Raw genomic sequence first — 13,546 nt, 5'->3', positions numbered from 1 at the left:
AGCTAACCACAGACTACCGGTGTGATGGGAGCTATGAAAATTTGAAGCTGGAAACATGTTATTGGCCTTTTTGTATTTATGCCATAAAAAAGGTTATCCCTTAGTTCCTACCTGGTGCAGAGTGAGATTCGGGATAGAGGAACCATCATGCCAGATATGCCTGAAAATAAATGGTATCCCCATGGAAATACCCATATCCCCTCCAAGTATTTCTCCCAAAACCTGAATGGGGACCTAGGAATCTATACGACTGTGGGATGTACAAAGACTGTGTGAGGGAGCTCAGAGACAGAAGGAAATAGAGAAGGAATCAAGATTCTGGGTAACACAATGCCCACCAGAGTCTGAGTGTCAGCTATTGTGGAGGAGGATGAGAGCTGTATTATCATTTTCTCTGTGAAATCAGTTTCCTTAGCCATCTAGTGCCATTATAATGTTTGAAATTGAATAAAGCTCGCCATCAGAAAGCACAATAACACAAACACAAGAAAGGGGTGGTAACAGAGTTCTTCTTGGAACCCATCATACAGTTTTCTTCAGGAATTATTTGGGATATGTCTGACTCTAATCTCCAGAAAGTGGAGGATTGTGTAACTTAACCCTCCTATTTAATCTGAACTCTTTAGTATTGCGTATAAAGCATCTTTTGATGAGACAAAACTCTTTTCCTAATCCCTATATATGGAGAGAGGTATCCATTTTCTTGCTCTCTAGGCAGAGCAACAATCCACCCACCCCGACTGCTTGTTTTTGGGCAGGAGTAATGCTAGATTCTCTACTTACTTGTGCCGTCCTCTGTCACCATACCAAGACCTTCTGCCTTGTTCTGCCGCTCAAATGCATTAAGGTCCAAGACACTACCAGGAAAGAAACAAGAGAATGAGAATATGTAATGAGAGATATCAGGAAAGAAAACAGTAATTAGAAAGCATTAGACAAAGGAAGGAACTAATGAAGATGTCAGGAAATAAGAAGGTAGACAAGAACAGGCAAAAGAAAGGAAAACAGGAGAAGACAGGAACAACAATGGAAGATGTGTGCGCAAAAAGAAGCAGATAAGATAAAAGATAAGTATTGACATGAATATTGACGTGAGACGACAAAAGCACAGACAATAGTTGATGTGACATGGACAAGGGGAGGCTTGAACAAAATAGAGGGGAGACATTAGTGACCCGATTTTAACCCCTGGGCAAAGATAAGTTCTGAAATGAAAAAAGACAAGTGATGTGATTAAAGAATGTAAGTACAGACTTAGAGAATGAACAAAGGCAAAAGGAGATATGAGCTATGACAACTGAAGACCAGTATTGATTTGATTTTTATTATAATGTAAGGGAAAACTCTCTTTCTTCTTTATTTCCTAATAGGTTTTAGGTCTGTTGTGAGCCAGAACCTTTTGATTTTACTGCACTTAGATATATATAATTCACTTAATTATTGGGGATGTTAGCGAGTCCTTTTCATCAATTGGTGTGTTCTTGTGTGAGTCAAATTCTTCCGCCCACTACAGCATAGGTCTACTGGTCAGCCCATGTTAGCCTTTGACTAGCTCCACTGTGAGTAAAGGTATTCAGTCTCTTTCACAAGGAACACGTCTACACTCAAACTAGTTTCCTTAATGCTAGATGCTACTGTGTAGGTGTGTGCTTTTTGTGACTAAAAACGTAGTTTTCTTTTTAGGAGAACGCAGGAAGTCAGCAGACCAATGTGAGGAAATAGGCTTTTTGCAAGTTCCACCTCAACATTTGTGATGCCATTTTGACTACTAGACACAGTGCATATGCCCTGACCCTTACAAAAGTACATGGTTGATTGGCTTACACCCAGTTGGCATAGCTTAATTATTTGTAAGTCCCTAGTACATGGTACCAGGGCTACCCTATGGGTCTGTAAATTAAGGTGTCTCTTGTGGACTTCAGCACTAGTTGCGCGACCACAAGAATGACAAATTAAAACATGTCTCCCAGGTTGCAAACAGAGTAGTTTTGACTGCTAACTCGAATTTGCCATTTATGGTAATGGCAAAGCCCCACCCTGTTTTTCTAATATATATTTCACCCCTAATGTAGGCCTATAGAGCCCTAAGGCAGGGTGCTTTATATTAGAAAGTTGAATATGTAATTTTACATGCTCCAATTGTAAAAACCCTGAATTGTAGTTTTTATTGTAAGAGAGGCTAGTAGCACCATTAGCAATTAGAGCTATAGGCTGATGCTTCCGCTCTGTTAACTCCTTAATGGGACTACTAAAGTTGGTACTGTAAAGTATCAAAAGAATGAAATAAGTTACTTACCTGTAACTGCAGTTATCCAGTATTGGTATCGTTCATAGATTCACATGATTGATTCGTTCCCCGTTGTCCAAGTGGGAGTACCACAGTAATATAAATTAAGCAGTAATTAAAGAACTTAATAGGCTATCATGGAGGCAACCATGCATTTAATAGCCTATCTACACCCTTTTCTAAAAAAAGATTTTACAGCACAAGTGTGGATAGTAATACTGGAGTATAAGGGGAGCCTCTCCTGGGAGGAGGGTGGGTTGCATGCGAATCTATGAAAGATACCAACAGTGGATAACTGCAGTCACAGGTAAGTAAGTTATTTATTATCCAGAATTGGGGTATCTTTCATAGATTCACATGCTTCAATCAGAATAACAAGTAGTAATGTAAAATAAGTAAGCACCCTTAGTGGATGGTGGGTAGTGCCAATAAAATTCCAAAATATATTCACAAAAGGATAGTCTTGTGAAAGGGTTGGTGTAAAAGTAAATCCATATAAAGGTTTTGACATGTGAAATAAACATCTCTATTGTCAACTTAAACAAGTATACCAACTGTTATAACCAATAAAGATACATTTTCAAATGCAGATCAATACTGACGACAGAAAATAAATCTTCTCATTAAAGAGGCTCACCTTAATGGAATAAATGATATAGAACTGCCTGTCCCATGGCTGCATTAGCACGCTGTGTCGGCTTCAGGCAGTAGTGCTGTGTGAACGTATGCGTAATTTTCCACATCACAGCTTTGTAGATTTTTTCCAGTGGAACCCCAGCAAACATGGCAGCCGATGTAGAGACTGCTCTTGTAGAGTGAGCTTTCACTGTTCTTGACAAAGGTTTGCCTGCCTTATCGTGGCAAAACTGAATTGTGGCTGCTATCCATCTTGCAAAGATAGCTTTAGAAACCGCAGTGCCCTGACAACCTTGCCCATTTGCAACGAACAATTGATCTGTCTTGCGGATAGACTTAGTCCTTTGCAGGTGGAATTTAAGACACCTTTTGATGTCTAGAGTGTGTAGTGTTCGTTCCACAGGTGTAGCAGGATCCGAGAAGAAAGTCATGAGAATGACAGCTTTGTTTAAGTGGAACTTAAAGGAACCTTAGGGATGATTTTAGGATTCGTCCTCAGGATAAGCATTTCATCAGTAAAACGAAGGAAAGGATGTTTTATGGTGAAAGCTTGTATTTCGCTAACCCTTCTAGTTGATGTTAGGGCAAGCAAGAGAGCTACTTCCCAACGTCAGGTACTTGATATCCATCCTATGGATGGGCTCAAAGGGTTGCTTCATCAATTGAGATAGGACTATGTTCAAGTGCCACTCAGGGGGTGGGGCTTGAATAGGTGGATAAGTAACGATACGTACATCATCTCATTGTGTTTGCTTTGTTTGCCCCAAGTTGTCAGGGTACGCTCAGATGTGGGTCTCTTACACACTTTGCCACTGGATTCAAGCTAGCCTGGCAGATGAGGGGTGTTACCCCGAAACCGGTCCCAGGATGCTTGTTTCCGATCCAGAGAAGACATGGCTTGGCAGTTCGGGCTGGACTGTTCCCATGAGGCACAGAGTCAAAACTGATTTGCATATAGTAGTGTCTGAACTGGGGTGCGAAGTGAGCTAAAGAACGATGATGGATTCAACCCAGATCTGTGACTGGGGGTGTGTCTGAAAAGTTTCAGCGCTCCGTCCATCATCACCTTGTGTTTGCTTTGTTGCCCTAAGTTGGCAGGGTATGCCAAGACGTGAGTCCCTTGCTCACTTTGCCACTGGATTCAAGCTAGCCTGGCTGATGAGGGGTGTCACCCCGAAACCGGTCCCAGGATGCTTGTTTCCAGTCCAGGGAAGACATGGCTTAGCAGTTCGGGCTGGACTGTTTCCATGAGGCACAGGATCAAGACTGATTTGCATATAGCTGTGTCTGAACTGGGGTGGCGAAGTGAGCTAAAGAACGGTGATGGATTAAACCCAGATCTGTGACTGGGGGTGAGTGTCTGAAAAGTTTCAGTGCTCCGTCCATCATCTCCTTGTGTTTGCTTTGTTCGCCCTAAGTTAGCGGGGTATGCCCAGACGTGGGTCCCTTGCTCACTTTGCCACTGGATTCAAGCTAGCCTGGTTGATGAGGGGTGTTACCCCGAAACCAGTCCCAGGATGCTTGTTTCCGGTTCATAGAAGACATGGCTTGGCAGTTCGGGCTGGACTATTCCCATGAGGCACAGGGTCAAGACTGATTTGCATATAGCTGTGTCTGAACTGGGGTGGCGAAGTGAGCTAAAGAATGATGTTGGATTCAACCCAGATCTGTGACTGGGGGTGAGTGTCTGAATAGTTTCAGCACTCCGTCCATCATCTCCTTATGCTTGCTAAGTATGAAATAGGCCATTCATTAATTGCTGTACAACTCTGGTACAGCAAAGAGATAGACGTTTTGAGGAGCATCTATATCGAGAGATAGCTGCGAGGTGAACCTTTAATGAAGAGTAAACCAGCCCAGTTTTAGCCAAAGACAGTAAGTACGGTAAGATTTGCTCTGGAGCAGAAAGGTACAGATGTACATTGGACTGCAGACACCAAAGGCAGAACCGATTCCATTTCAGTATGTATGTCTTGTCGGGGGCTGTCCGCACGAGATCTGTCGATAATGTCTTAACACTCTTGCGCAATTGTCGAAATCCTTAAATTCAAAGAATCCAGGAGCCACGCATGCAATTGAAGAGATGCTGGCTCCGGGCGACACATCTGACCTTGGTTCCAGGTCAAAAGGTTGGTGTTGGTAGTAGACGGATGGGCTGGGCTTCCGAGAGGAGAAGCTCCGTGAACCAGTGCTGCCTGGGAGGTCTAGGGGCTATCAGAAGTTGGCAGTGTTTCATTTTCATTTTCGTCAGGATCTTGGATATCAGTGGAATGGGAGGAAAGGCATAAGCAAATATTCCTGACCAACGCATTGAAAGGGCATTCCCCCGAGAGTTTGGAAAAGGGTTTCCCCCAATGTGAGAAGTTCCTGTCCAGTTGATCTTGTTCGAGCTCCCAATCATGGCAGTTGTCTTTGGTCCTGCTGAGGGTGTCTGCAAGAGTATTCCGAAGCCCTGGAACATATTCCGCTCTTAAGGATATCCTGTGAAATGCAAGCCAGCTCGGTAATGCGGGCTCGGAGTTGGGGGTGGAGAACATGGCGGCCGGCTAGTGGATCGGCCGTGAGCTCCCGAGCTCCGTAGGCAATCATGGATTTTTGAAACTTGAGGCGCACAAAAACAGAACACCGCTGCAGCAGAAGATTACTTGCGAGGGGATTGGATATGTCCCTCGGGTCCACAGATAGCACAAGCAAATTCTTAGCGGGGTGGACAGGAGCAGAAGCAAGTGGCGATATCAACGTGGGGAAGCCGGGTCACGGAGGAGCGGCGAACTCGGTGTGGGTGCAGGCTGTTTCCGTGCTCCGAGTGAACAGGAAAGCAACCGCCCGGGTGTCCTTCCAGGGCAAAACGCTGGTCAGCCCCAGCAACAGCGGTACTGGTAGCTGCACAGGAAGCAGCAGATCAGTGGAGGCAATAAGTTCAGCTGTGGCGTTCAGAGGAGCGAATACCCTGAGAGGAGGGCGGACAATCAGACAGCACTGTAGAGGAAGAGGGCAAGCAAGTAGGGTAAGTGATAGGGCTAAAGGGGGAATCCACAGGAAGGATTTGAACACTGTGCAAAGTAGTAGGGGGAGGAAGACAGGTACAGTCAGAGGGTCTTCAAGGGAGCAGTGCCAGGACCTTACCCTGGGTAGGGGAATAAGGTACTGCCTCAGGAGCAGAAACCTGATTGCAAGTCTAGCGGTGAGAACAGAACCAAGCCAAAACCATACTTCCTTTACAACGCAAAGCAGCAAAAGAGTCAAAAAAGTGGCTTCACCCCCGGAAAACTCTGGAGTTCACCCCAGCATCTACCCGGGCTAGAGCAGTAAGTCCAAAGGTGAAAATCACCCCCTCACTCCGCTCATATTTAAGAATTAAACAGGCTCTCCCAAGTGAACAAAAAATGTGGGAGGACAGAAAAAGGAAGAATGCAAAAACAACAGTTGATGAACAGAATGCAGAACGATGTCATACATTCACCCCAGTACAGAGATCTGGGCCTAAATCCATCGTTTTTTTGCTCACCATGCCATTCCCGTTCGAACCCAGCCATATGCAAATCAGTCTTGACCCTGTGCCTCATTGGAACAGTCCAGCCCGAACTGCCAAGCTAGGTCCTCCCTGGACTGGAACCAAGCATCCTAGGACCGGTTTCGGGGTTTCACCCCTCTTCAGCCAGGATAGCTTGATTCCAGTGGCATGGAGAGCACGGGACTCACGTCTGAGCATACCCGTCCCACTCAGGGTGACAAATGCAAAAACAACAGTTGATGGACAGAATGCAGAACAATCAGGAATAACTCTACACTGCCCAGAATGAGGAGCTGGATAAAACTTTATTTAGAGGATCTAGGACTGGTAGATATCTGGTGAGAAAAGGGAGCAAAATATCCAAAATTCACCTTTAAGAATAAACAATTAGGCCACTGATCAAGAATCAATTACTTTTTAGTAGACAAGACATTATGTAACAACGTAAAAAGGGTGGAACACCTCCCGGCACACCTCTCTGACCACTCAGTGGTCCAGATGGAGGTATGCCTCCAGAAGCCACAGCACGAGAACAGGTGGACCCTGGATAGAACCCTGCTTCTAGACCCTAAAATAGTTGAAAGCCTGAGAACTGAAACAAATTCCTTTTTCTTCATGAACACAAATGAGACTTCATGGCAGTTTCGATGGGATGCTTGCAAGGCCGTAATGAGAAGGATTCTAAGTAGTGCCGCAGCTTTTAGGCACAAGACTTTCAAGAATAAGATTAGTAATTTGGAAAAGGGAATCCAAGCCCTAGAAAGAGGATCAGAAGAGGAGAATACGGTACAAGGAAGGGATAAGTTAAAACTGGAAATGAATGAGATGAAGGAAGAGCTCTCCAATATACTAGAAGCTGTAATCAAGGAAAAATGTGAGGCAAGTAAACTAGTGCACTATCAATATGGAGAGGGCTGCGGCAAATTATTAGCATGGAAGACGAAGACTGAGCAAAGCCGCGATAAGATTTTATGTATCCAAGAGGAAAATCAAGCAGAAGCCAGTCTAGATGAAACTGCGATTGGGAGGCCTTTCAATAGCTTCTTTAAGAATCTGTATACAGAGGATACTCGGGCTAGTGTACAACAAATAGTAGACTATCTCAAGACCTGGATAAAACAGCCCCAATCAGGAAAGCATAGAGGGGATTTAAATCCAAAATAACAGACGAAGAAGTAATGGGAGTGGTAAAGGAATTAAAACAACAAAAGCTGCAGGCCCAGATGCGTTGCAAAACGAGCTACATAGATCTCTGAAAGAAGAGCTCGTTCCTCAACTAACCAAACTATTTCATGAGTTATTGTTAAAGGACAGGACCTACCAAGATCTTTGGAAGAGGCGACAATTTGCGTTTTATTAAAACCAGGGAAGGATCCAAAACGATGTGAATCTTATAGGCCAATTTCTATGTTAAATAGTGATTACAAGAATTATACCCACATTTTGGCTAAAAGTTTGGGTAAAGTGGCTGGTAGTTTGATTCATGAGGATCAGAAAGGCTTTGTAAGGGGCAGACAGATCCAAGAATTAATACATGAATTGGTGGAAGCAATTGATGTGGCTACCCAGGAGAAAATCCCCTTGTATGTAATCAAGTTCGATGCTGCAAAGGCGTTTGATAGGGTCAGTTGGGCTTTTCTACATAAAGTGATTTAAATGTATAATTTGGGAAATAGCTTTGCTGGGGCAGTAAAGTCTATATACGAGAACCCATCTGCACGCATATTAGTAAATGGAACTCTAACGGATAAGATAAACATTGGAAGGGGTATTAGGAAGGGATGCCCCCTCTCCCCATTGTTGTTCAACCTGTATATAGAGCCCTTAGCAAATGCCCTGCGATCTAACCAACAGATAACCGCCTAAAGTATAAAGACTGGGCTAAAAAGGAATGTCTGACAGAATATCGACGGACAGAAAATCGACCTACAAAAATATCGACACAAAAATATCGATGACAAGAATATCGAGATCCTATCTACAACATGGTAAGTACAAAAATATCAAAAATAAAATATAGAATGTCAAAAATATCGTTATTAAAAATATAAAGTATTTTTTAGTTAAAAAAAATATGTAAAATAAACCAAATAATACTTATAAATAAAATAAACATAATTAAATATATGTTATAATGTTTAAAATTAATAATTAATATATATAATGTAATAAAACATTAATTAAACATATACATATAATATATAATATATATACTTACTTAATAATAAATTTTAATAATTGTTTTAATAACTTATAACTTGTTAAAAATTATTATAAATTACAAATACATCATACACATAAAACAATAACATAATATTACATTAGCTAAAATAATACAAAAAATATTAAATATCAGAGAGAATAAAACTACTACTCCAGCTCCAAAAAAAAACAGTAAAGAAAATGTTGGATAGCGTAGAGCTAAAAATTACTATTTCCACTCCAGGGAGTGTAACAATAGGGAAAGTGTTGGATAGCGTAGAGCTCAAAATTACTATTCCCACTCCAGAGAGTGCAACAGTAGGGAAAGTGTTGAATAGCAGAGGGGTAAAAATTACTATTCCAACTCCAGAGAGTGCAACAGTAGGGAAAGTGTTGGATAGCGTAGGGGTAAAAATTACTATTCCCACTCCAGAGAGTGCAACAGTAGGGAAAGTGTTGGATAGCGTAGGGGTAAAAATTACTATTCCCACTCCAGAGAGTGCAACAGTAGGGAAAGTGTTGGATAGCGTAGGGGTAAAAATTACTATTCCAACTCCACAGAGTGCAACAGTAGGGAAAGTGTTGGATAGCGTAGGGGTAAAAATTACTATTCCCACTCCAGAGAGTGCAACAGTAGGGAAAGTGTTGGATAGCATAGGGGTAAAAATTACTATTCCAACTCCACAGAGTGCAACAGTAGGGAAAGTGTTGGATAGCGTAGGGGTAAAAATTACTATTCCCACTCCGGAGAGTGCAACAGTAGGGAAAGTGTTGGATAGCATAAGGGTAAAAATTACTATTCCAACTCCAGAGAGTGCAACAGTAGGGAAAGTGTTGGATAGCGTAGGGGTAAAAATTACTATTCCCACTCCAGGGAGTGCAACAGTAGGGAAAGTGTTGGATAGCGTAGGGGTACAAATTACTATTCCAACTCCAGAGAGTGCAACAGTAGGGAAAGTGTTGGATAGCGTAGGGGTAAAAATTACTATTCCAACTCCAGAGAGTGCAACAGTAGGGAAAGTGTTGGATAGCGTAGGGGTACAAATTACTATTCCAACTCCAGAGAGTGCAACAGTAGGGAAAGTGTTGGATAGCCTAAGGGTAAAAATTACTATTCCAACTCCAGAGAGTGCAACAGTAGGGAAAGTGTTGGATAGCGTAGGGGTAAAAATTACTATTCCCACTCCAGAGAGTGCAACAGTAGGGAAAGTGTTGGATAGTGTAGGGGTAAAAATTACTATTCCAACTCCACAGAGTGCAACAGTAGGGAAAGTGTTGGATAGCGAAGGGGTAAAAATTACTATTCCAACTCCAAAGAGTGCAACATAAGGGAAAGTGTTGGATAGCGTAGGGGTAAAAATTACTATTCCCACTCCAGAGAGTGCAACAGTAGGGAAAGTGTTGGATAGCGTAGGGGTAAAAATTACTATTCCAACTCCAGAGAATGCAACAGTACGGAAAGTGTTGGATAGCGTAGGGATAACATTTACTATTCCAACTCCAGAGGGTGCAACAGTAGGGAAAGTGTTGGATAGTGTAGAAGTTAAAAATAACATAGTTATAAATAAAATAATTATTTAAAATAATTAGTGATTTAATTATTAAATAACTCAAAATTATTTACAAATACCAATAAATAATTATTACAAACATAACTACCAAAGAATAATTAATTAACAATACATTATTAATAAATACCAATAAATAATAATTAATAAATATTAATTACCAAATAATAAATATTAAACGATAAAATATTTTTCATAACCAAAAACATATGAATTATTAAAAAGTAAATACCAATTAAAATATAATTAACCATTTAAAAAAATATATACCGCAAAATAATATTTATGAAACATTAATTACCAATTAAAAAATATTGAACTATTAAATATTTTTCATACGCCACACATTACTTACCAATTAATAATTACTTATTAATATATTAATTAGAAATATCAATGCATAATATTTAATTATATTTAATTCACAATTAATGATTAATCAACAATTAATTATTTTTCATAACCAAAATATTATAATTTAAAATATTTACCAATTAATAATTATTGTCCAATTAATTAATTATCAATACCCAACAACTAATTTAATAATTACTTAATTAGATTTCAATTACTTCCAACACTATTCCCCTATAAACGCACGACACACTCCACTAATAAAATAATACACTTAACATAATTATCAATTAATCAACTAATTAAAACTAATTGCCAATTAATAAAAAATAATTACCAATTAATACTTAATTAACAATAATATAATTATCAATACCAATAAATGAAAATAAATTATTAATTAATTACAATTAAATTACTTCCCACCCTATTCCCCTATAAACCCACAACCCGCTACGGAACTTAAACGCAAAAATGTATTAAAATCAATTTATAATTCCTAAAAATGTATAATTAATTCCATATAATTAAATTACTTCCCACCCTATTCCCCTATAAACCCACAACCCGCTGCGGTACTAAAACACAAAATTGACTTAAAAAACCATTGTTAACATATAAAAATTGTATACATATATGTTAAAACCAGTAGAACACTTAACTAAAAACATATAACACATACATATTAAATACCTATTAAAATACATAACAATAATATAAATATCGATATTAGTAACATCAATATTAGTAAAATCGATATATTTGATGTCGATATTACTAACTTCGATATTACTGACATCGATATTAAAATACTTACCTTAGGATCGATATTCTGTCCATAGATATTATTGACATCGATATTCTGTCCCTTCGATATTTAAAACTCGATATTTGTGTGGGTAGATATTTTAGTTTCGATATTTTGGCTGCTCACCGCTAAAAAGGTAGCACTGTATGCGGATGACTTAATGTTATTTACAGATGATTTAGTAGGCTCGCTTCCAAGTACAATTAATGCACTCAATCAGTTTGGGAGACTATCAGGTTACCAGATAAACCAACAGAAAACTGAGATTATGGAGTGGAATACACAGAGCAACAACTCCTTGGTGAAGCAACAGATAATGTACCTTGGTATATAGGTAGAGGGGGATATAGGGAAAATAGCCAAAGTAAGGTTCTAGCAGAAACAAGAAAATTACTTAATGCCTGGAAAACCCTCCTGTTATTGTTCCTGGGCTGCTCAAACATAGTGAAGATGATGATACTCCCAAAATTCACTTATATTTTTTATTCTATCCCTCTAGAATTTAGGAGAGAGTGGTTTAATAAAACACAGGGAGATATCAGCAGCTTTATCTGGGCATCAAGAGGAGTCAGAATTGTTTAGAAGAAGATTAGGACGAAGACGGAACATGGCGGTATTGCCAGCCCGGATCTGTTTCTATACTATAGGGCTTTCCACTTTAAGAACTTTAGCGTGTTATTTAAAGAACATCAGTTATATCCACCTTACCTGCAAGCTATGACTACTTCGGAAGGAAGTTACTTTCTATACAAATTTGGGCATCCCAATTTTTTTTTAAAAAGTGAAATTAAAGATTTTAGGGTTCGCTGCTAAATGATGGTACCATACGAACAAGTTACTTACCTTCGGTAACGATGTATCTGTAAGAAACATTAGTTATTTAGATTCCTCACCTTAGAATATCCCCAGGCGTCAGCCTGGATCCGGAATTTTTTTTGTAGCAATACCCCTTGCGCGTCGGTAGGCGTTGTCTGCGGCTCCGCGTCCGTCGTCGGCGTCGTGCACCGGAATGACGTTGTCGGAGTACTTAGACGCCGCCCTCGCACGCTGACATCAGTTCTTATACATAGCTTTCCGCGCCAGAGACGCTGAGCCATGCAAGAGACCGACACTGGTGCCAAAAAGTCTAGGGTCCTGAAAGGGAGAACCTTAACCCTAGATGTCGGTTCGCAGAACGGGGAGGCTGGGTGGGTCGGTGAGGAATCTAACTAACTAATGTTTCTTACAGATACATCGTTACCGAAGGTAAGTAACTTGTTCATCTGAAAGAAACACGTTAGTTAGATTCCTCACCTTAGAATAGATACCCCAGCAATACCAACCCCGGAGGTGGGTCTGCGAACCAAGATCACACCAGAAAGTCCTGGAGAACAGAATGGCCAAAGCGGCCATCTCTCTGGATTTGGCTGTCCAGGCAATAGTGCTTGGCAAACGTGTGCAGTGAAGCCCACGTCGCCGTCTGACAGATGTCCTGCAAGGGGACTGCCCGTCCCAGGACAGTTATCGCTGCTGTGGCCCGGATGGAATGGGCTCTCAGCCCAACAGGAGGGACCTTTTTCGCCAAGGAATAGCAGAGTTTAATACACAACACACCCCATCGCGAGATGGTCCGTTTGTGCACAGCTTTACCCTTCTTAGCACCTACATATCCAACAAAAGTTGGTCGTCCACCCGGAACTGTTTTGTGCGGTCCAAATAAAAGGACAGCGCACGTTTTGGGTCCAGACGGTGGAGCCTCTCTTCATCTTTTGAAGGATGCGGAGGCGGAAAGAAGGTGGGCAGCGTGACAGATTGCCCGATGTGAAAGGGAGTCACGACTTTAGGAAGAAAAGAAGGACGTGTCCGAGGACAACCTTATCCGGATGGACCGAAATGAAGGGAGGCTTAGCTGACAGAGCCTGGAGCTCACTCACCGGCCTAGCGGAGGTGATAGCCACCAGGAAGGCAGTTTTCAGAGTCAGTAGACGAATGGGACAGTTGTGAAGGGGCTCAAAGGGAGCGCACATCAGAAAAGTGAGAACAAGGTTAAAGTCCCACTGAGGCATTACGAATGGAACAGGAGGGAACATATGAGTAATGCCCTTGAGAAAACGTGAAACAACAGGGGACTTGAAAAGAGAAGGCTGATCAGGAAGCCTTAAGAAAGCAGAGATTGCAGCAAGATAACCCTTCAAGGT

General features: G+C 41.0%; 1 protein-coding gene across 5 annotated transcripts in view; it reads right to left on the bottom strand.

The window, feature by feature from the left end:
• Window positions 1-13,546, bottom strand: part of RYR1 (ryanodine receptor 1) — a 1,245,571-nt gene that overhangs the window by 238,996 nt on the left and 993,029 nt on the right. For all 5 annotated transcript variants that reach the window (XM_085625233.1, XM_085625235.1, XM_085625236.1 and 2 more), the window contains one exon: window positions 784-857. In XM_085625233.1, coding sequence (XP_085481359.1) covers window positions 784-857 — 74 coding nt within the window. The remainder of the gene's footprint in view (window positions 1-783; window positions 858-13,546) is intronic.

Source organism: Triturus cristatus, chromosome 9 (genome assembly GCF_964204655.1).
Source record: "Triturus cristatus chromosome 9, aTriCri1.1, whole genome shotgun sequence".
In the NCBI taxonomy this organism is placed as follows: Eukaryota; Metazoa; Chordata; class Amphibia; order Caudata; family Salamandridae; genus Triturus; species Triturus cristatus.
The sequence above is the reverse complement of the archived record's forward strand: the minus strand, read 5'-3'. Positions and strand labels throughout refer to the sequence as shown.